Below are 24,273 nucleotides of genomic sequence, written 5' to 3' on the forward strand. Positions count from 1 at the left end.
TAGGGGTGTCTACTTTCCAAAATGGGGTCATTTGGGGGGGGTTTGTGCCATCTTGGCATTTTATGGCCTTCAAAACTGTAACGCCCTTAGAAAGCCTGAAGGCGGTGCTTGGTTTTCGGGGCCCCGTACGCGGCTAGGCTCCCAAAAAGTCCCACATATGTGGTATCCCCGTACTCAGGAGAAGCAGCAGAATTTATTTTGGGGTGTCATTTCACATATGCCCATGGCATGCGTGAGCAATATATCATTTAGTGACAACTTTGTGAAAAAAAAAATTAAAGTTTGTAATTTTCCCGCAACTTGTGGCAAAATATAAAATATTCCATGGACTCAAAATGCCTCTCAGTAAATAGCTTGGGGTGTCTACTTTCTAAAATGGGGTCATTTGTGGGGGTTTTGTGCCATCTTGGCATTTTATGGCCTTCAAAACTGTAATAGGTAGTGAGGAGTGAAGTCAAATATTTACGCCCTTAGAAAACCTGAAGGCGGTTCTTGGTTTTCGGGGCCCCGTACGCGGCTAGGCTCCCAAAAAGTCCCACATATGTGGTATCCCCGTACTCAGGAGAAGCAGCAGAATTTATTTTGGGGTGTCATTTCACATATGCCCATAGCATGTGTGAGCAATATATCATTTAGTGACAACTTTGTGAAAAAAAAATTAAAAAAAATTAAAGTTTGTAATTTTCCCGCAACTTGTGGCAAAATATAAAATATTCCATGGACTCAAAATGCCTCTCAGCAAATAGCTTGGGGTGTCTACTTTCTAAAATGGGGTCATTTGTGGGGGTTTTATGCCATCTTGGCATTTTATGGCCTTCAAAACTGTAATAGGTAGTGAGAAGTGAAATCAAAAATTTACGCCCTTAGAAAGCCTGAAGGCGGTGCTTGGTTTTCGGGGGCCCGTACGCGGCTAGGCTCCCAAAAAGTCCCACATATGTGGTATCCCCGTACTCAGGAGAAGCAGCAGAATTTATTTTGGGGTGTCATTTCACATATGCCCATAGCATGTGTGAGCAATATATCATTTAGTGACAACTTTGTGTAAAAAAAAAAAAAAAAAAAATTTTTGGGTCATTATTCAATCGCTTGAGGCAAAAAAATAAAATATTCAATGGGCTCAACATGCCACTTATCAATTTCCTTAGGGTGTCTACTTTCCAAAATGGGGTCATTTGGGGGGGTTTTGTACTGCCCTGCCATTTTAGCACCTCAAGAAATGAGATAGGCAGTCGTAAACTAAAAGCTGCGTAAATTCCAGAAAACGTACCTTAGTTTGTATGTGACAACTTTTGCGCAAACCAATAAATATACAATTATTGACTTTTTTTTTACCAAAGACATGTGGCTGAATACATTTTGGCCTAAATGTATGACTAAAATTGAGTTTATTGGATTTTTCTAATAACAAAAAGTAGAAAATATAATTTTTTTTCAAAATTTGCGGTCTTTTTACGTTTATATCGCAAAAAATAAAAATCGCAGAGGCAATCAAATACCATCAAAAGAAAGCTCTATTTGTGGGAAGAAAAGGACGCAAATTTTGTTTGGGTACAATATTGCATGACCGCGCAATTACCAGTTAAAGCAGCGCAGTGCCAAATTGTAAAAAGACCTCTGGTCATTTACCAGCAAAATGGTCCGGTCTGAAAGTGGTTAATATAAAATAATGTGCAAAAAAATTGATATGAAATGATATAAAATTATGAACCAATAAATGTATTTTTCAATATATACAACACATTTATCTGCTCCCATGTGCTTCATATAAAGTCCCACTTCTTCCCACTTGCCTCTTTTTAATAATGATAGGGATGGAGGCAAGGGCCTAACAAGCTCTTGCTTCATATAAAGTCCCAAAAAACTTCTTTTCGCTATAAAACAACCACACTACTGTGCAAAAGAGCAAAACCCTAATTGTCTCATACCACTGCCAATTTACCTCTCAGTCTGAAGGGCTTTACCGAGGACTACAGAAAGATGAAATCTAGACAATTACATCTATATATTCCAGTTTTATCTAATACTGTATATATTAGTAGTTAGCCAACATTTGTTGTTTTTTTTTATTTTTTTTTAGATATACCTGGAGTTACAGTGTATGTTACCCTAAATATTTTTTCTATGTATGTGTTCATATATGTGTAGTTTATAAATCATAGGGAATAATTCCCTAAAAGATATTGCATGTGAAATTTGGGTCATGTATCCAAATATCTCATGCAACATGGAAATTTAATTCAATTTAGGCTTATGCCGAATTTACTGCATAAAACTAGTTAAAAGTCAATTCACAAAAAAAAAAGTAAACAAAAATACTCATGAAAGAAAAAGGAAAATTGTTACTAATATTTAGCAAACACTCTTCACTTTCTGCAAATTCCCAGCCCCAGCCAGCCCTCAATGAATTACCTTTTGCAGACAGTAGAAATAGTTCCAGTGCTAACTGTCCTCAACTCAGCTACTGATCGCAGTAAACCCTCCTAAGACCCTGCCAGCCCTCTTGGCTGCAGCCGCCTCTTTCCACTGCCCCTTTTTCCACAGTCCACTCTTCTGGTTCTGCACCCATCTCAAACTGCAAACTCCCAGTTCTCTCAGGTGTTCCTACCCAATCCTCCCGCCTATGCCTCACCCACCAGCCCTCCTGGCTGTGACCAGTTGTCCTCCCTGGAATCTCTTAGCAGTGCCCTCTCCCGCTGTCGTCTCCTTGCTCTCATGTGCCTCTGTTCCATGATCTGTTCTCTTCTCCTGGCTGCACCCGAGCCCGGGCCCAACGTATCCCCCCTCCAGACTGGGCATCTCCCTGTAGGCCCTGACAGCCTCAGCACTCTTACTCCATCTCTTTCATCCGACAACTCCTCCCCAGCTTGGCTGACCATGGAAATTTAAGGAGGCCTGTCCCCCACAAATCCAAGTTGGGGATTTGGTCAAGGCTCCTTAAAATACCCCAGACAGCTCCACCTCTCCTCCTCCCTTTCCACAATCTTCTGGAAAGAAGAGGGAGGTCTCCGTGATGCTAATTGTGAGTCACCCAGCCCTGCCCTGAGCCACTCCCAGCCCAGAATGAAACATACAGGCCTAGCCACCAGCTAGGCCTCCATAAATCATCATCTTCTTCTTCTTCTTCCTTTTCCTCTTGTTCTTCTTCCTCTTCCTCTTGTTCTTCTTCTTCTTCTCCTCTTTCTTCTCCCCCCCCCCCCCCAGACTAGGTGTCTACACTCAAGTGCCTCTGACAGCCTCCTCAGCACTCCATCTCCAATCCTCCACCCAAACTCCTCTGCCCCTGCTGGACTGACCCACAGTATTTAATATGTCCCTTCCATTTCCATCAGCCTATTTGGCCTGAGATTGGTTGGGGCCCTCATCAATATTCCAGGCAGCTCCTCCTAACCTCCCTCCCATTCTTCTGGAAGTTTCTCAAAAGTTCCATCAAGTAGGGGGAGGTAACAGAGATTCTGCCTGATGAGTCATTCCAGCCTTCCTGAGTCACTCACCCTGACCCAGATTCAGCCCAGCCTGGCTCTCAGCCAGGCTGATTTACTGACACCAACAAACTATGCACTCTACCCTACTGTACACTTATAGAGGGTGCTACATAAGTATACATAAGTATACAGACACAGCAGGTTTGTTGTGAAGGAAACCTATTAGTACTAAAATCATCCCGAAATGGCAGCATAAATGCAATGTTGAAACATACTTTACAAATATAGATTCTCAATCTCCCTGTGAGCCCTAGAACTCAGAATGTTCTTCTATGCAAACCGCATGATGAAAAGCAGAGTTATGGCCTGCCTTTATATCTACCTACTAATCCTTTGCCATGATGACCAACCTCAACAATTAATAGGGAATTGCAGGAGTATGCAGCAGGTGCCTCTTACTATCAAGTCTTTATAACCCCAAATCCTACTGTTCTGATTCATGAAATATTGTTAAAATCTTGCTTGTGTGTTGCTGAGACCTAAATGGGCATGCCTAGGCACATGCAATGCTATTCTCCAGGCATAATAAATTAAGACCTCCATCTCTGAACACATTATTATTTTCCCTGCTGCAATTATTGTTTTACTTCAGTTTTAGAATCTGCAGCTTTGTAATTAGTGTGCGCTATCAGACATGAATCATCCTGGCTGCATCTTCATAAACATATCTGCAGTATAAAAGATGCACTTTTTTTTTCAAGACCACAGCAAAGTGACCTTTCCCAGCCTGAGGAACGGATATGAAGAGGTATAACATAATCTGGATGTTATGTTCCTGGTTCACTTCATGGACTTTATCATCAGCTGCTCCTGCTCTCTACGCCTTTCCAAGAACCACAAACTGGAAGGACATGTATACTGCAAAGGTTGGTTCTAGCTAACAAACTAAGTATAACATTTGATATAAAAAAAAAAAAAAAAGTTATATATTTACAACAGCTTTAATATACAGTTTCCGAAATCAGTAATGCAGTCTCTGTCACTGAAGATAATAAACACATATTAATGCTAAAAATTAACCTGTTAAAATATGACTACACTTAAAAGGGGGGCATTTATAAAGCATCATCACCTTATCAATGCCATACTTCTGCTTTAACCTTTTCGCTGCCAGAGCCGTTTTTGCGTTTTTTGCACACATGATTAAAAAATCGTTTTAACCCTGAAGATGCAAAATCCCCAAACATTATATATTTTCTGAAAGCAGACACCCTAGAGAATAAAATATTGTTAGTTCAAATTTTTTACGTCACACGAGATTATCGCAAAGGGCTAAAATTTTAGGGCAACAAAATGCAATAAATTACCCAATTTTTTGATGATATATAAAAGATGAGGTTGTGCCCAGTAAATAGATACCCAACATGCCAAATATAAAATTTGTGTGTGCCCATGAAATGGCAACAAACTTCAGTTTATTTTCTATAGGTGACGCTTTAACCAGTTAAGAACCGGGCCTATTTTTCAAACTTGTTGTTTACAAGTTTTTGTTGAAAGTTACTTAGAAAAAAAAAAATATTTTATATATATATATATATATATATATATATATATATATATATATATATATATATATAATGTTTGGGGGTTCTAACACCCTAGAGAATAAAATAGTGTCCGTTGAAATACTTTTTGTCACACCGTATTTGCGCAGCGGTCTTACAAGTGCACTTTTTCACATTTCGAAATTCAAATTTTTGAATTAAAAAATAAGACAACAGTAAAGTTAGCCCATTTTTTTTTATATTGTGAAAGATGATGTTATGCAGAGTAAACTGATACCCAATATGTCACACTTCAATGTTGCACCCACTCGTGGAATGGTGACAAACTTTTACCCTTAAAAATCTCAATATGCGTTGTTTAAAAAAATTCTACAGGTTGCATGTTTTGAGTTACAGAGGAGGTCTAGGACTAGAATTATTGCTCTTGCTCTAACGATCGCGGTTATACCTCACATGTGTGATTTGAACACCATTTTCATATGCGGAACGCTACTCACCATTTGCGCTCGCTTCTCACATTTGCTTATTAAAAAAAAATAAGATTCTTATTTATTTTACATGTTTACACTGTTCTTAAAAAAAAAAAAAGTGTCACTTTTATTTCTATTAGAAGGAATGTAAACATCCCTTGTAATAGAAAAAAAGCATGACAGGATCTCTTAAATATGAGATGTGGGGTCAAAAAGAGCTCAGATTTCATATTTACACTAAAATGCACTAAAATGCAATTAACCACTTCAGACCCAGGCCAATTCTGACATTTCTCTCCTACATGTAAAATTCCTAATTTTTTTGCTAGAAAATTACATAGAACCCCCAAACATTATATATGTTTTTTTTAGCAAAGACCCTAGAGAATACAATGGCGGTCATTGCAACTTTTTATCTCGCACGGTATTTGCGCAGCAATTTTTCGAACGCGTTTTTTTCAGAAAAAAAACTGTTTCATGCTTAAAAAAAAAAAACAGTAAAGTTAGCCCAATTTTTTTGCATAATGTGAAAGAGGAGGATACGCTGAGTAAATAAATACCCAACATGTCACGCTTCAAAATTGCACGCGCTCGTGGAATGGCGCCAAACTTTGGTATTTAAAAATCCCCATAGGCGACGCTTTAAATTTTTTACTGGTTAAATGTTTTGGGTTACAGAGGAGGTCTAGGGCTAGAATTATTGCTCTCGCTCTAACGTTCGCGGCGATACCTCACATGTGTGGTTTGAACACCGTTTTCATATGTGGGCGGGACTTACGTATGCGTTCGCTTCTGTGTGCGAGCTCACGGGGACAGGGGCGCTTTTTTTTTTTTATTGTTAATTTTATTTTTATTTTTTTAGTTTTACATTTAAAAAAAAAAAAATTGATGACTTTTATTCCTATTACAATAGGAATATTGTAATAGGAATATGGCACGATCGGACCTATTTACAGTGAAATATGGGGTCAATAAGACCCCATATCTCACCTCTAGGCTGGGAAGAATAAAAAAAAAAAAAAAATAAATAAAAAAAATGATCATGGCTTCCTAGCCAGATCGGCGCTGTTAATTTGAATACCGAGGCCGGGCGTGATGTCATAACATCGCGCCCGGCCTCCGAACGATCATAGAGACTCCGGGGACAATCTAGTCCGCCGGAAATCTCTATGATCACATGCTGGGGCCGGCGGATCCTGTGACCGACTCACCGATGGAAACGGTGAGTCGGTAGAAGCACCGGAGGGCGGCGGGAGGGGGGGCGTCCCCTCCCGCCGCCCGTAAGAACGATCAAGCGGCAGAACAGCCGCTATGATCGTTCTTATGGTGTAGGGAATTGCCGGCTGAAAACTGCAATATCTGAATGATGTCTGTGGACACAGGCATCATTTAGATATAACCAGCGAAACCCCATGACGTCAATAGACGTAGTGCGGGTCTCAAGTGGTTAAATGACATTTGAAAAAAAAATCCCTTTAAGAGCTAGGGGCGAAAGTGACATTTTGACATCACTTACGCCCAGAAATGATATGGAGACAGGTGGGGGCAATCTTCCCCTCACTCATCTCCATAACAAGCTAGGGAGCAGACACGATTGCCTGCAGGTGGCTTCGGTAAGCGGCGGAGGGCACCGGAGAGCGGCGGGAGAGGGACCCCCCTCCCGCCACCGATAAAAGTGATCTTGTGGCAAATCCGCTGCAGAGACCATTTTTATCTTGAAGCGGGCCACCCAGTGAAGAAGAGGATATGGCAAGTTATGGCAACTAGCTGCTGCCATAACGATATTCTTCTTCAAAGTAGTGGCGTATAACGACGGCGGGCAGTCCAAAAGCCCCCAATAAGCCCCCTAAAAGCCCCCTATAGGTATCAGTTTAGTGTTAAGGAGGAGGAACTCTTGTGCTAGAATTATTGCTCTCACGATGGTGTGCACAGTGATATGTAACATGTTTATGGCAATCAACGTTTTCACACATGTATATGTGGAGGTGAGGGGGGGGGGGGGGCTCAGTATTTTTTTGGTGGGGATTTTATGTGCTTGAGTGTTACCAATTTGTTTTTCCAAAAAAAAAAAAATTTTTTTTTAACTTCGATTCTTTTTCATCACATAGGGGCAAAAAGTGCCCTATGTGATGTTTTTTAGGTGACAGATTCTCTTTAGTGAGATATGCAGGGTCTAAAAGACCCTGTATGTCTCCTCTGGGCTCCACTGAATGTTTTTTGCAATGCAGATCGCATTAGTTCTCTTTTTTTCCCTCCGTTTTCACCTGGGAATCTCACCAGTAACATACCTCCTGTGCCCCCACAATGGATGAAGGAGCACAGGGGGGACCCTTGGACAGTAGCATGGGACCGCCCTGTCATCCGCCGGCTGAGCTGGGATAAACGGAGCGGTCCCCGCTGAGCAAGTGGATGTTCATGGGGAGGATCATTACGCATCCATCCTGTGTGAAAGGGGCCTTATTGTGTCTTTTTGCTCTTTCTGTCCTATCTTCAAAGTTTACCTTGCTCTTTGTTTGATCTAAGCTGCTTAACAATTAAATTACTTGATGTCAAATCTTTATATCGAGCCACGTATAGCTGTAAAAACATAGGATTTCAAATCCATCCACACACTTGAAAAAATGTAAGTGATCTTGTCCCTGGAACACAAAAAATAAATATGAATTAATTAAAAATAAATGTAATATTATTAATTCATATCAGAAACAACTCCAACTCTGCCGATCATGATCTATGGTCTCTTGAGAGGTTAAGCTTGTAGAAGGATGTTAAGCATTGGAGACATGAAGTTTGGAATGCCAGGTGCCCATGTGCTTTTTTCAACCTAAGAAAGCACCCACATACCTACCCACATACTTACAGGACACAGTAAATACAAAAGTGACTGTAGAAGGAACAAAGTGTTCAGCGGAGAAGAGACAAACACAGCAAGCTAACCTCTTTTAAAGCGGGAGTCCGCCGGGACTCCGCGTTTTTTTTTTTTTTTAAAAGCCAGCAGCTACAAATACTGCAGCTGCTGACTTTTAAAATAGTGACACTTACCTGTCCAGCGCGCCCGCGATGTCGGCACCCGAAGCCGATCTCTAGATCGCCTGTCGGGTGTGGCCGCCGCCATCTTGGGTATGGGAATCAGGAAATGGAGCTTTTCGGCTTCATTTCCCGGTTCCCTACTGCGCATGCACGAATCGCGCTGCGCAATAAGGACGGTCCCCGCTGCCTCTGGGATCTGTGTGTTTCCCAGCAGGCAGCGGGGCACTTGCGGAAAGGGGCGGGCACTTGCGGAAAGGGGCGTAATCTATGCCCCTTTCCGCAGAGAGCTATCCCGGCAGTGGGTGCAGAATACCTGTACTGTACAGGTATCTGCACCCCCCTCCCCCCTGAAAGGTGCCAATTGTGGCGCCGGAGGGGGGGGGGGGTTCCAATGAGCGGAGGTCCACTTTAGGGTGGACCTCCGCTTTAAAGAGTCAAGATTGCTGGCATGAGGGGCATATTAACACCAAGGCGTAATCTTTCTTGATGACTGAAGTCCATATTTTTCTAGGTGTTTGAAACAGAAACTGCCAGGAGTTTTGGCTTCTGTTTTTTGTTTTTTGCCTGGGGAAAATCGCTATGTACTGTGGAAGGCCTTTACGACTGTGTATACATCAGTGTCCTGTTTGTCTAGATACTATCCCTGTTTTATTGGGTTGTACTTTTGTGTCCTTCCTCCCCCTCTCTCTCTCATAATGATGGTTGGATATGAACCTTTTCACTCCCAGGTTTTTGTTACTCCATGTGGTCGTTTGTTTTAGGTTCCTGGATTGGTACATCATTATTCATGGAGATTTTGTGGCGTAAATCTTTAGCGCCATACTTAACTTCATTTATTCTATGAAATTGTGACCATCTCACATATATAAATGCAATCTATATTCAACAATAATATAGCTATAGATATAGATATACACACACAGTTCCTTGAAAAGTATTCATACCCCTTGAAATTTTCCACATTTTGTCATATTACAACCAAAAACATAAGTATTTTATTGGGATGTTATGTGGTAGACCAACACAAAGTGGCACATAATTGTGAAGTGGAAGGAAAATGATAAATGTTTTTTAATTTTTTTTTTTTTTATAAATATCTTACAAGTGTGGCTAGCATTTGTATTCAGCTCCCGGAGACAATACTTCGCTGCAATTACAGCTGCAAGTCTTTTTGGGGATGTCTCTACCAGCTTTGCACATCTACAGTGACATTTTTGCCCAGTCTTCTTTGCAAAATAGCTCAATCTCTCTCAGATTAAATGGAGAGCATCTGTAAACAGCAATTTTGAAGTCTTGCCACAGATTCTCAATTGGATTTAGGTCTGGACTTTGACTGGTCTATTCTAACACATGAATATGCTTTGATCAAAACCATTCCATTATAGCTCTGGCTGTATGGTTGGGGTTGTTGTCTTGCTGGAAGGTGAACCTTTGCCCCAGGCTCAAGTCTTTTGCAGACTATAACAGGTTTTCTTCTAATATTGCCCTGTATTTGGCTCCATCCAGCTTCCTATTAATTCTGACTAGCTTCCCTGTCCATGCTGAAGAAAAGCATCCCCACAACATGATGTTGCCACCACCATGTTTCACAGGTGTGTTCAGGGTGTTGTGCAGTGATCGTTTTCTGCCACACATAGCATTTTGCTTTTAGGCCAAAAAAAATTAAATTTTGCTCTCATCTGATCAGAGCACCTTCCACATGCTTGCTGTGTCCCCCACATGGCTTTTCACAAACTACAAATGGCACTTCTTATGGCTTTCTTTCAACAATGGCTTTTTTCTTGCCACTCTTCCATAAAGGCCAGATTTGTGTAGTGCATGACTGTACACACGGTCGGAGATTTCGACAACCAAATCCATCGGATTTTGTCCGTCGAATTTTGCCCATCGGTTCTTGTCCGAAACTGTTGCATACACACGGTCGGACTAAGTTGTCGAAAAATCTGATCATTCAGAACGTGATGACGTAATTTCGTTACGATGGGACTACGTTCAGGCTAGTAGCCAATAGCTTTGATGTAGGAATTTGATCTGAGCATGCGTGGCACTTGGTCCGATCAAAATTCTCTACACATGATCAGAGTATGTCTGATCGAACCAGTTGGTCAGAAAATATTTCCAACAAGTTGGAAAATTGGGTCCGACGGAATCATTCCGATGCATACCACACACAGTCGGATTATCCGACAACAAGGTCCGATAGGACACATTCCGACGGATTCTCCGACCGTGTGTACAAGGGCTAAAAGTTGTCCTGTGGACAGATTCTCCCACCTAAGCTGTGGATCTCTACTGCTCCTCCAGAGTTACCACGGGCCTCTTGGCTGCTTCTCTGATTAATGCTCTCCTTGCCCAGCCTGTCAGTTTAGGTGGGCAGCCATGTCTTGGTAGGTTTGCAGTTGTGCTATACTCTTTCCATTTTCAGATGATGGATTGAACAGTGCTCCGTGAGATGTTCAAAGCTTGGGATATTTTTTTATAGCCTAACCATGCTTTAAACTTCTCCACAATTTTATCCCTGACCTGTCCGGTGTGTTCCTTGGCCTCCCTGATGCTGTTTGTTCGCTAAGGTTCTCTAAAGAAACCTCTGAGGGCTTCAGAGAACAGCTGTATTTATACTGAGAATAAGTTACACACAGGTGGACTCTATTTACTAATTAGGTGACTTCTGAAGGCAATTGGTTCCACTAGATGTTAGTTAGGGGTATCAGAGTCAAAGGGGCTGAATACAAATGTACACCACACTTTTCAAATATTTGTAAAAAGTTTGGAAAAACATTTATCATTTTCCTTCCACTGACACAATTATGTGCCACTTTGTGTTGTTATATATACATAAAATTCCAATAAAGTACATTTAACTTTTTGGTTGTAACATGATAAAATGTGGAAAATTTTAAGGGGTATGAATACGCTTTCAAGGCATTGTATATATTGATGTGCCCACATAATATCTTGGTTCATAAATCACATTCCCTGGTTAGATTTAAAATGTTATTGTTTTTCAGCATGTCAAGTTGTTGTGTACACGGTTGCTCTTTCCCATGGAGAACATAGCATCATTTAGATACAGTGCCTTCCCTAGAAACAACAATAAAATTATAATTTGTTTGAAGCAAAAAAACACATACCTGAGAATTAAGTGAAGTAATTAATTAGGAAAATTTCTAAATCTAAAACGTGACTCTCTTCAAACAATAAAAAGGGCCTCTCAATTCATAATCTTTTCTCTAAGAAATGTATATCTTAGAGAAAAGATTATGAATTGAGAGGCCCTTTTTATTGTTTGAAGAGAGTCACATTGACCACTTTAATCTTTACTTGTGCTATTCAAGATGATATAAAACAATTTACTGACCATTCTTACTTTAGGCATTCCAGAGTTGAGGAGCATACATTGACTATAGAAAAATAGAGTCAGAACACATCACCACAGGCATGTCTCTTTGCTTTATCACACCTTTTGTGGTAATTAGTAAAGAATCCCACTTCTAGACATTATTTAAAAAAAGACACTCTAGTTACCAACAACTAAATTTGTTCCCGAGATTCCACCATGACTGAAGCCTGGAACATATAACACCTTGTAAGGTGTTACTCACCCCAAAAGACACTTTAAGGGCACACATAGCAGTCATCCTAAAGGCAAAGACCCTCTGGATATCACAAACTATAGACCAATCTCATTGCTTAATGTCAACTTAAAGATTTTTACTAGGATTTTCACCAACAGTTGGTAATGATCTAGCCAGATTTGTCCCAGGATAAGAAGTCAGAGACAACACTCTCAGTGTCCTATACTTAATTCATGATGTCATTACAAAAACAAATCCCAATTGTCTTCCTGTCTATGGATGTGGAGAAAGCATTCAACAGGGTAAAATGGCAATTAATTAATGGCACTTTATCCTACATAAGCCTAGGTCCCCAAATACACAAATGCTACCTATTTCCAACCCACAGCTAAGGCTTTTTTAGAACCATTTAATATCAGACATGGCACCTGCCAGTGATGCCACTCACCCCTCTAATTTTAATATTGGCCTTGAAACCATTTCTCATAATAATTAGATCCCCTCCCCCCCAAAAAAATGGTGGTGACTTCTTCAGGATGAAACTGATATTCTTTGTCACCTAGCCAATTACAACTTTCCCAAACTTGATCGCAGAATTCAAATGCTATGGCTCATTGTCAACATTAAGATCAACTAGCAAATTTGAGGCCATGGGAATTATCTTCACGTCCAATTTGATAGGCAACCTAACACATAACGGTCCTTTTAAGTGGTGTCCCATCTCACATAAAATACTTAGGCAACCATATTCTGGCTGGCCAAAATCTTTGCCCTGAACTTTTCACCACATTCCCAAAATTTCAACATGACCTTGTTAAGTGGAATAGATATTCCTTCACATGGTTTAGCCACAACAATATACTCAAAATTAACATCCAACCCAGATTGCATTACTTACAGTATTTCAAACACTTCCACTACAATTGCGTGAATTTCCTCTCTCTTTCTTTGTTATTGGAGTTTTTTTCATAATAATATCAAGATTACAAAATCCAAGCAAGTAGTTATAGGGAATTAAACAAGAAATGAACATGTTCAATACAAAATAGAGAATGTAAGACATGTTAAAGAGAATGACTATCAATGTTACTGTTACACACTGTAGCTTAATCAGATATTATCAAATCATATCACATGGATACATTTGTGAATATCATAACTGCAGAGCTAGATAAGCAGCTTCAAAAAATAAAATATTAAATAAAAAATGGAAGGATTCCCCCAGGTTTTTTTTTAAGCAGCTAGGTATTCTAATCAAGAAAGTTTATATACTTTATAATATTGTAAAATCTTTATTGGACAAAATTAGTACAAGAATGGAAATAGGATTTAAAATATTAATTCTGGCTACAGGTGTATACAATCATGTTCCATTACAGCTGTCACTTATTACACAGTACAACTATCAATTGACAGTACATTACAAAAATTATATCCACACGAACATCCCAATGCGTTTCAACTTATTCGGTCATAGTCTTCTTCAGAGGGTTTTTTTTTGGCTCTAAAAAGATATGTCAAAACATCTATATGTTCAATACCTCATATTCTGTGAGCATTCCAGCTCTCTGCAGGTCATTCACAAGGTCGCCCTGTGTGGCCCTGGGATTTTAGCTCACCCTTCTCCTGATCATTTTGACCCCACGGGGTGAGATCTTGCATGGAGCCCCTGATCGAGGGAGTTTATCAGTGGTCTTGTATGTCTTCCATTTTATAATTATTGCTCCCACAGTTGATTTCTTCACACCAAGCTGCTTGCCTATTGCAGAGTCTTCCCAGCCTGGTGCAGCTCTACAATTTTGTTTCTGGTGTCTTTCGACAACTCTTTGGTCTTTACCATAGTGGTGTTTGAAGTGTGACTATTTGAGGTTGTGGACAGGTGTCTTTTATACTGATAACAAGTTCAAACGGGTGCCATTAATACAGGTAATGAGTGGAGGACAGAGGAGCCTCTTAAAGAAGAAGATACAGGTCTGTGAGAGCCAGAAATCTTGCTTGTTTGTAGGTGACCAAATACTTATTTTCCACCATAATTTGATAATAATATCTTTCAAAAATCAATGTGATTGTCTGGATTTGTTTCCACATTTTGTCTCTCATAGTTGAGGTATACCTATGATGACAATTACAGGCCTCTCTCATCTTTTTAAGTGGGAAAACTTGCACAATTGGCAGCTGTCTAAATACTTTTTTGCCCCACTGTATATATTACAACAAGAATGGGTGGGGACTTTGGGATTTTAGAGGCACCAGTATACATTCCGAAGAAAAATTGTAATCAGTAGATATTCTTTATATATAAATTTATTCCAAAAATATACTATATTGTTATTTATTTATAGGATATCATGTGGTTTTTGATTCAAGTAATAGTTGTTTTTAAATAAGAATCAAATTTGAATTTTTTGTTTTTGGTCAAGTACTATTGGAATTTCTAATCTAAAATCCTGAAATCTATTGTGATGGAGGGGAACGTGAAGCAGTTAGGTTACTTTAAGACTGGGACGGGTGTCGGCGGTAAAGCGTCACTATTTTTAGCAGTGCTTTACTATCATTTTAGCGGCACTATTCAGCCGCTAATGGGGCGCTTTTAACCCCTGCTAGTGGCTGAAAAAGGGTTAAAACTGTCTGTAAAGTGCTGCTGCAGTGGCACTTTGCCAGCGCTGCCCCAAAGGAAAAAAATAGGAAGTTATTAGTAAAAAGTCCAATGGATACGCAAGCTGACGCATTTCACACTTAACAGTGCTTAGTCATAGCTCCTACAGCACTGCAAAGATGTGGCTTGCAGAACTTATTTTACCGTCCTGCAAGTGCACCGCTCCAGTGTGAAAGCACTCGGGCTTTCACACTGGAGAGACAGGAGAGGCGCTATGCAGGTGCTTTTTTAAGTGCTGTAGTGCCTGTAAAGTGCCTCAGTGTGAAAGTACATGGGGCATTTTTACAAACTCTCCTGAACAATTTAACTTGACAGATAGCAACCCATGTTTAAAACCTCAGTTTTGCTGCATTTACCTGCATCGTTGAGTGGCGTTTTGCCGCGTTTGCAAGTGTGTTAAAAAAATAATAATTAAATAGCCAAAAATGAAAAACTCCTACAAGTGAAACATTTAGCCATGTTTATAAGCATTTAGAAGCCTTTGACACTTGAAATGCCTGTAAATTCAGCTTCTAAATGCATTTTTTTGCGTTCCAAAAAATGCCTCTAAACTCAACTGCCTAGAAACAACTGTAAACAACCCTGTGTACATGGACAGATGAGATAACAGAGGAAAGTTCAGGGGCAGTTGAAAAAAACTCCCAACTGCTCCTAAAAATCCGTTTACCAGCAGCAGTGTACATGAGGCCTAACATGTGGAAAGCTTCCAAAAGTTACCATAAAATACCTAAAATTCCAAAACTGAAAAGGAAATAGCACGATGGAACTAGTGAACCATTGAAAAACAAAGGCCTGGAGGGTATACGCCAGAAAAAGAGGAAATGTATTCAAATTGTGATACTGTATATGTAGGGAAAGAGGACTATCAGAAGAGAAGGGGTGGGGGTAGTTCAGATAGCCCTAGGGTGAGCTATCTCAGTAGTGCCATATTTGTTGATGTGATTGTAAAAGATCAACTTGTTAAACAACCCATTCAGTTTAAAATAGAAATGAAAGGCAAAGCATGTCTGTATAGATATAAAAAAAATATATATTCCCTTAGCTAGAGAACTGACCACGGTGAGCTTTCCTGCTTAGTGTGCTCAGTTTTTAATAGGAAGGCAGAAGGACTGGCAGGAACACCAATGATTACACATAAAGGAGCAATACAAAGAGAACACACAGGATACTTTCTCATACAAGTACATGGTACAGCAGGGCTCAAGTCCTGCGGGAATGCATGGGAACGGAGCTCCTGTACTTTTTCCACAACAGGAAACTCAGTTCCCGTTAGCAGCCGTGTCCTGCAAGACTTTGAGGTATGCGAGCTGTGTTGGCAGCTGCTGGTGTAGCACCTGCCACACAGCTCGCATACCTCAAAGTCTTGCAGGACACGACTGCTAACGGGAACAATAGTAAGTGCCGCACACCTGACCGTTCAGGCATTGCCAGTAGGGGGCCCCATGACAGTTTCCTTTGATCTACCTGTCAATCACAGCTAGCTGACGGGTAGATCAGGTCTAGGTCTAGCTGATGGGTAGATCAGCTATTCTGCTCACAGGACATGCAGGGAGAGAGGTGAGCTGAAGGAGGAACATTAGTTTGGGGTGGAAAGCTGAGCACAATACCTGGCAAAGTTTAATGCCAGGAGGGAAGTTTATGTGGAAATATGTGAAGGGTTGGAATAGCAGCGAGTGTGTGTTGGAGCCCTGCAGAATATGAAAATTGGATGAAAAATACCACTTTTGAAGCATTCGTGCATATGAGCGCATAATTTTTTTTTTTTTGGTGGGGGAATGGATCTCGGGTGGGAGTTTCCACACTTTTTTCCCCAGGACTTGACCCCTGAGCAGGCACATATCCGTAATATGAAATGTTAGGGTAACAAACCCTTTAAAGTGATCTAAAATCACACAAGGGCAGATTTAGCTGCTAGTGCCCAAATTTTAGCCCACAAAGCTGGAGGCATAGTATCCATAGTTTCCCATTTCTCCATGTAAAAACGATGCTCTACAGGTGTCAATGATGGTTTATGTGAAAGTTTATATAAAGAAAAAAATCAGTTTGAGAGGGATCTTGTGCATATATATATATATATATATATATAATATAATATAGAGAGAGAGAGAGATGGAGGTGTGCAACATAATAATATTTAATTAAGTCAAGAGCATTCAATCAGCATTCATTTTAACCACTTCAGATTTGGCTGCTCAATGACCAGGCCATTTTTTGTGATACGGCACTGCATGGCTTTAACTGACAATTGCGTGGTTGTGCAGCGCTGTACCCAAACAAAATTGACGTCCTTTTTTTCCCACAAATAGAGCATTCTTTTGGTTGTATTTAAACACCTCTGCAGTTTTTATTTTTTGCGCTATAAACAAAAGAAGAGCGACAATTTTGAAAAAAAAAACACAATGGGGGTTATTTACTAAAAGCAAATCCACTTTTCACTACAAGTGCACTGCAAGTGCACTTGAAAGTGCACTAAAAGTGCATTTGGAAGTACAGTTGTTGTAGATCTGAGGGGGACATGTAAGGAAAAACAGAATTTTAGCTTGCACATGATTGGATGATAAAACCAGCAGAGCTTCCCCTCATTTAAGATCTTCCCCTCAGATCTACAGCGACTGCACTCCCAAGTGCACTTTCGGTGCACTTGGAAGTGTACTTGGTCTGTCTGTAGTGCAGAGTGGATGTGCCTTTGGTAAATCAACCGCAATATCTTTTACTTTTTTGCTATAATAAATATCCCACATTTCTTTTTCAAAAAAACTAAATTTTTTCCTCAGTTTAGGCCAATATGTATTCTTCTACATAGTTTTGGTAAAAAAAATCACAATAAATGTATATTGATTGATTTACTCAAAAGTTATAGCGTCTACAAAATAAGAGATAGATTTAGGCTCGGTTCACACAGGGGGCGATGCGAGGCGACACGACTTGCCTCGCCGCGACCTGCCGCGACCTCAGCGGCGACTTGCAAATGACTTCTGTATAGAAGTCAATGCAAGTCGCCCGAGGTCGCCCAAAAGTAGTACAGGAACCTTTTTTCTAAGTCGGAGCGACTCGAGTCGCTCCTCTTAGAACGGTTCCGTAGTACAGAACGGGGGCGACTTGTCAGGTCGCGGCACGGCAAGTCGTGTCGCCTCGCGTCGCCCCCTGTGTGAACCGAGCCTTATGGCATTTTTATTATTATTATTATTATTTTACTAGTAATGGTGGTGATCTGTAATTTTTAACAGGACTGGGATATTGCTGCAGACAAATTGAACACCTTTAAGCCCACGTACACACGGTCGGAGGTTTTGCCAACCAAATCCGTCGTATTTTGCCTGTCGGATTTAGTCCGACGGATTGTGTCTGAAACTGTTGCATACACACGGTCGGGCCAAGTTAGCGAAAAATCCGATCTTTCAGAACGTGATGACATAATTTTGTTATGATGAGACTACATTCAGGCTAGTAGCCAATAGCTTTGATGTAGGAATTTGATCTGAGCATGCGTGGCACTTGGTCCGATGAAAATGCTCTACACATGATCGGATTAGGTCCGTCTGGCCCAGTTGGTCGCGAAATATTTCCAACATGTTGGAAAATTGGGTGGGACGGAGATTCGAACGGAATCAGTCCGATGCATACCACACACAGTCGGATTATCTGACGACACGGTCCGATAAGACTCATTCCGACAGATTCTCCGACCGTGTGTACAAGGGCTAACACATTTTTGGGACCATTGACAATTATACAGTGATCAGTGCTATAAAAATGCACTGATTACTGTATAAATGTCACTGGCAGGGTAGGGGTTAACACTAGGGGGCACTCAAGGGGTTAACTGTGTTCCTTAGTGTGTGTTCTAACTGTGGGGGGGATAGGACTGTCTAGGAGGAGAGAGAGATCGGTGTTCATACTTAGTATGAACGCACAATCTGTCTCTACTCCCCTGAAAGAACTGTGTTTACATACAAAGATCCCGGTTCTTGCTCTCATGATGATCGATCACGGGTGCCCGGTGGTCATCGCGCCTGCTGGGCACTCACACCGTCTCTGGGCACATGCTGTAGGTGCATGCCCCTAGTGGCCAAAAGGCGAAGCAACGTAAGGTAACATAGTTTCGCCCAGCTGTGCCATTCTGCTGCAGTAAAACTGCGGCAGCTGGTCGGCAAGCAGATAAAGAATAAAGAATACAGCTAGCAATTCTATGAGCTTTATAATGCCACATACATATAGTGAAGTCCCTTTGTAGGTTGCTGAATTTTGAAATGGGAACTGGAATTAGGAGAGTCTCAAAAAGATACAAGTTGGGAAGTATGGATATCTTAAGAGCTGTAATATGGCGGAGAGGGAGAGGTTGTAGCTATCCAATTATTTAATAATTTTTCTGTCTCCTGGATGAGATCCTTCCATTTCTCAAAACCTAATTTACTGACTTTATGTTGGAGTAAAAAGACCAGGGTCAACAGTTCAATCTTAAGACCCCAGAAACTCAAAGGTGGAATTGGTTTTCCCTATCCAGTAAAATACCTGCCTACCTGACTTGTATCCTAGACGGGTGAAAAGATGATACCCTAAAGACGTGGGCCAGATAAAAACAAGAAAACCAACCCAAACCCTTTAATAGACCAACCATTTAGCTTAAACCCCCACTTTGCCCCAAATTCGAAATCACCCCTTATTGGAGCTATACTAAAAATAGGCAGGTCCTTTTTCTGTGGCCAAAAAAAAAAATCTACTTATTCCCATAATGGGGTCCAATTCCTTTTTACCAGGCACCCAAAACCCCCAATTTGAAATCTTAATAAAAACGAAAATATTTTGGAGTCTTCCCTTGTTTAATCACTATCCGAAATCTCTTTTTACCAAAGGGGTCTTACACGGGCCACTTACTAGCTCTAAATGTGCATGTTTAGACCATAGCCCTATTTGTCACTCTCGGATCCTTTTTATCTCTTAACCAAGCAAAACTCCAGAATTAAAAGATGGGTGAAAGACCTCAGAAGTCTATTACTACTAAGAGAAACGTACCCCATTCTAAGACAAAGAGAGCAGGGGTCAGGATTTTATAAGGCACAAAGTTAAGGGGTCAGGGCTATGTTAGGCAGAGTGCAGAGATCAGGAGTATGTAAGGCACAGGGTGAAAAGCTCAGGAATACATAATGCACAGAGTTCAGGAGTCAGGAATATGTAAAGCACAGATTGAATGGATCAGTACTACATAATGCAGTATAAGGTACAAACTGAAGGGGTTAGAAGTGCATGCAGCACAGAGCACAAGAGTCAAGAGTAGATAATACACAGAGCTCGGTGGTTAGAAGTACTCAGTGAGTGATGCCTGTGGATACTGTATGACATTCATGCATTAATGTTCATTTTGTTATTTGCAATCTTGTTGGCTCAGCAATTATATACATCACCCATGTATGTATCTATCTTTGCATAAATATTTTTACTGCATTTACTCTTGTTACTTAGTGGCTAAACTGTGCTCACCTCATCTAAAGTCCCAGGGCAACATCTTTTATATATTTTTAGAAGTACATAAGGAACAGAACACCGGGGTCAGGAGTATATATTGCACTGAGGAAGTCATTCCCTCTCCAAGCAAATATTCCTGCTCCCTCCCCTTGCAATACCCACATGGCAAAACCTCCCCCCAGCACAAATTCCTTCTTCACTTCCTGAAATCAACTACCTTCTTGTTGCTTTGCATATGTTGGTAAGTGCCTTGTTTCCTGGTGCTGCAACTGCCCACATTTTTTCTTCAGTAGCTATCAGGTTATTTCCCCTGTCAGCCTGCCTGCAGCCTGTCCAACCTGTAACTCAGAGCCAGAAAGGAGTTAGAATTCATTTGCATTGACTCTGTGCTACAGGTCCGACAGGTGACAGATGGGCTGGGACAAAAGCCATCAGCTGCCAAAGCATCACATTGAAGAAAAGAAATGCAGACAGTTTCAGTCGATATTCAGGGAATGAGCCATGGGTTCCTGGTGCCAGTGATGCCCATGAAGAGTGTAACCAGCTGCCTGGCTAAGCAGGAGGAGCAAGTAAGGACATTGTGTTGAAGCTGCTCTGTATGCTCTCACTGGATTGTCAAGCAGAAATAGTTAATCCTATTCTGAGTAGAGGGAGCTAACAGAAACTTGAGGGACTTTGGTGTAGACCACATGGAATTGTGGGAGATATAGTCTGGTAAAATAATCCTGTTATGGAAGTGAATGGAGTGATGTATTACAATTTTCATGGAGAGACTCTTAAGAAGAGGGGAGAGTCAGAATTTTTCATGGGCTGTAGATTAAAGGACCTCCTCTGACTACGAGGGCACAGGAGAATACACATCTCTGTTCCTGTGTGCACACTTCCCAGCCACAACCTGAGACCTGAGTCAGAAGACCAAAGTGATGAGTACTGGAATTACCCTAAGTACAGACAAGGAAGGATTGCCGACATACACACGACTGGACTTTCCGGCAGACTAAATCCGAAGGGATTAGTCTGTCGGACTATCCGATCGTGTGTGGGCTAGCCTGATCGTTTTTCGGAAAACAAATCCGACGAACCTAGAAATAGAACATGTTTCAAATCTATCCGCTGGACTAAATTCCAACGGACTAAAATCTGGAAAACCGTTCGTCTGTGTGCTAGTCCGACGGACCAAATACAACGCAAGGGAAGCTATTGTCTACTGGCTATTGAACTTCCTTGTTTAGTCCCGTTTATGTCATCACGTTCAAAACGAATGGACTTTCGAACGGACTTAGTCCGTTCGTGTGTGGCCAAGTCCATTCGGTCAGAAAGTCCATCGGAACTCCCCCGAAAGTCCATTGGGAAGACCGTTGGACCTAGTTTGGTCGTGTGTACGTGGCATAAGTGTTCTGATCAAGGTTCGCTGTATTACTGAGACTGTTGAGTGGCCACTTGCTGTGTTTGGTTTTAACACTGCTAGCATACTGGGGAACAGATGGACTGATCATCTATCTGGTAGCTTTAAAACACTGCATGCAGAGTTGCAAAAAGAATGTACTGATTTGCACCACCTGAAAGACTGGGCCCCACCAATTAGCAGTCTGAAAACTGCTAATGAGTAGGAAGCCATATGCTTACCATCTGTTTCATGGGAACCCTGAACTGAGTTACTCACAACCAGAGGTACCTGGTTATACATAGGATGTTATATACAGATTGCGCTCTGAGACATTTTACTAACTATTGAATGCAGAGGAGCTGTTGAGGGACTATTCATTCTTATTGATACTGTCTATTGCTGATTATTTTCATTGCTGGGCTTGCTTTAATAATAAAGTGATTTAAACTGAGTTGCTGTAACATGTAAAACTGTAATTACCTCATTTAGTTTACTGTGAGTGAAAAGTTTCCTTCACATGCTTATAAATATGTACCGTAAGCAATAAATATAATTGTGTGTGTTGCTATTTAACCGGTGACAATATACATGCCTTATTCAAAACTGAGCAGTCTGGTGTTTTTCCCTGACACTCTAGCATAGCTGTGTGTAGGATACTGATACACTATATTGTCAAAAGTATTGGGACACCTGCCTTTATACACCCATGAACTTTAATGGCATCCCAGCCTTATGGCCCATACACACGATCCGAATCTCATACGAGGAAGAAACGTACGATTTTCAGATCGTGTGTACACTACTTTCGACAGCCGATCACGACAGTTCATCTGATATTATTCGATCGTACATGCACGAAAATTTTCCTAGTATGATTCTAGATCATACGATTTTCATTTAGTCAGTATAATTCTTGTCCGAAAGTACAATACAAATACATTGAATGAATGAATGAATGAAATACTTGTATAGCGCACAATGCGAACTGAATCGCCTCTAGGCGCTGTGGCGAGCTTTGATCATCTGCTAAAAGAGGAAGGTCTTGAGTTTTTTCCTAAAAGCCAGGTGATTTTCTTCCAGGCGGATGTTGATTGGTAGAGCATTCCATAACCGAGGCCCTTGGACAGCGATCTCCGATCCCCCTTGGATTTATACCGGGCTTTGGGCATGAGGAGGAGGTTTTTGTTGGCTGATCGAAGACTGTGTTTTGGTGTGTAATGATTTATTTTCTCCATTAGGTATTGCGGAGCTTCTCTATGCACGCATTTGTGGGTGAGGCAAAGGGTCTTGAACGTGATCTGATTTTTTACGGTTAGCCAATGTAAGCTCCTCAGCGAAGGAGAGATGGATTCCCAGGTTTTTTTCCTGTTATCAGCCTTGCCGCCGTGTTTCGGATCAGTTGTAATCGCTCAAGTTGATATTGTGGTAATCCTATGTAAAGCGAATTTGCGTAGTCCAGTCGTGAATTAATGATTGTTCCAACTACCACTGCTTTGTCATTCTTTGGTATAAAAGGGGTGAGTCTGCGAAGCATGCGCAGCAGATGGTGAGATCCACTGACTACTGCTCCTATTTGCGCATCCATTGACATTTGTGCATCCAAAATAACCCTGAGACTCTTCGCTTTGGTCTTTGGGGAGATAGTCTGCCCAAAGACAGTTGGTGGAGACCAGGAGGTTTTGGTTGCGGGCTTATGATTTGGGTGTAAGATAAGAAGCTCTGTTTTTGATTCGTTCAGCTGGAGGGAGTTAGTGGTCATCCAGTCCTCTATTGATTCAAGGCAGTTTTCAAGTTGTTGTTGGTGATCTTTTTTTCCATTGATCCGGAAATAAAGTTGCGTGTCGTCAGCATAAGAGTGGAAGCAGAGATCTGAGCATCTGATGATTTGAAGGAGTGGGCGAATGTAAATGTTGAAGAGAACGGGTGACAAAGGAGATCCTTGAGGGACTCCGCAGGTGACTGCCCGAGTTTCGGAGAGGAATTTTCCTAGTTTCACTGTCTGTGACCGATTTCCTAGGAAGGACGCGAACCATTGGAGATCTATGTCTTGGACTCCGGCTACTTCTGTGAGGCGGACGAGTAGAGTATTGTGATCTACTGTATCAAACGCTGCACTTAAGTCTAGCAGTACGAGGAGACACGACTCTCCGTCATTTGCTGCTTCGAGGGCGTCGTCCCAAATCTTGAGGAGAGCCGTTTCTGTTCCATGACCCGGGCGGAAGCCTGATTGCAGCGGGTCCAGGAGTTTGTGAGTATCCAGGTGGAGTTGTAGCTGATGTACTACAGCTTTCTCCATGATCTTAGAAATGGTGTTGAGGCTTGTAATTGGCCTACGGTTGTTTGGGTCCTGAGGGTCCAGGTTTGGTTTCTTGAGTAGAGGTTTGACAATGCCTTGTTTGAGGATGCTGGGAACAATCCCTTCGTGGAATGATCGGTTTATGAGGTGGGTTATGGTTGGAGCCACGATGTCGGAGCATTCTTTCAGTAGTTTTGTGGGGATGATGTCAATAGGTGAGGTACTGTCACGCAGTTTATTATTGATGTTTTTTGCAGTGTCTATGGTAATTGGGGATAGTGAAAATTTTGGCGGTTGCGGTATGTTGGTGCAGACATCCTCTTTATGTATTTGCTGGCTGAGGTCGGATGTTTTCTTCTGACAGATTGTTTCCCTGATGGTTTTGACTTTATCGATGAAAAAATCCGAC

The 24,273-nt window shown here is 41.2% G+C and overlaps 1 protein-coding gene across 1 annotated transcript in view; it reads left to right on the forward strand.

The window, feature by feature from the left end:
* The first annotated feature begins 4,222 nt into the window (after nucleotides 1-4,222).
* The window catches only part of LOC143984073 (matrix metalloproteinase-20-like), a 155,093-nt gene continuing 135,042 nt past the window's right edge, over nucleotides 4,223-24,273 (forward strand). Inside the window, exon 1 of the mRNA XM_077484382.1 lies at nucleotides 4,223-4,348. Within this exon, the coding sequence (XP_077340508.1) occupies nucleotides 4,223-4,348 (126 nt within the window). The remainder of the gene's footprint in view (nucleotides 4,349-24,273) is intronic.

This window comes from Lithobates pipiens, unplaced genomic scaffold (genome assembly GCF_037356315.1).
Source record: "Lithobates pipiens isolate NorthernLeopardFrog02 unplaced genomic scaffold, aLitPip1_a1.2 Scaffold_16, whole genome shotgun sequence".
Taxonomy (NCBI): Eukaryota; Metazoa; Chordata; class Amphibia; order Anura; family Ranidae; genus Lithobates; species Lithobates pipiens.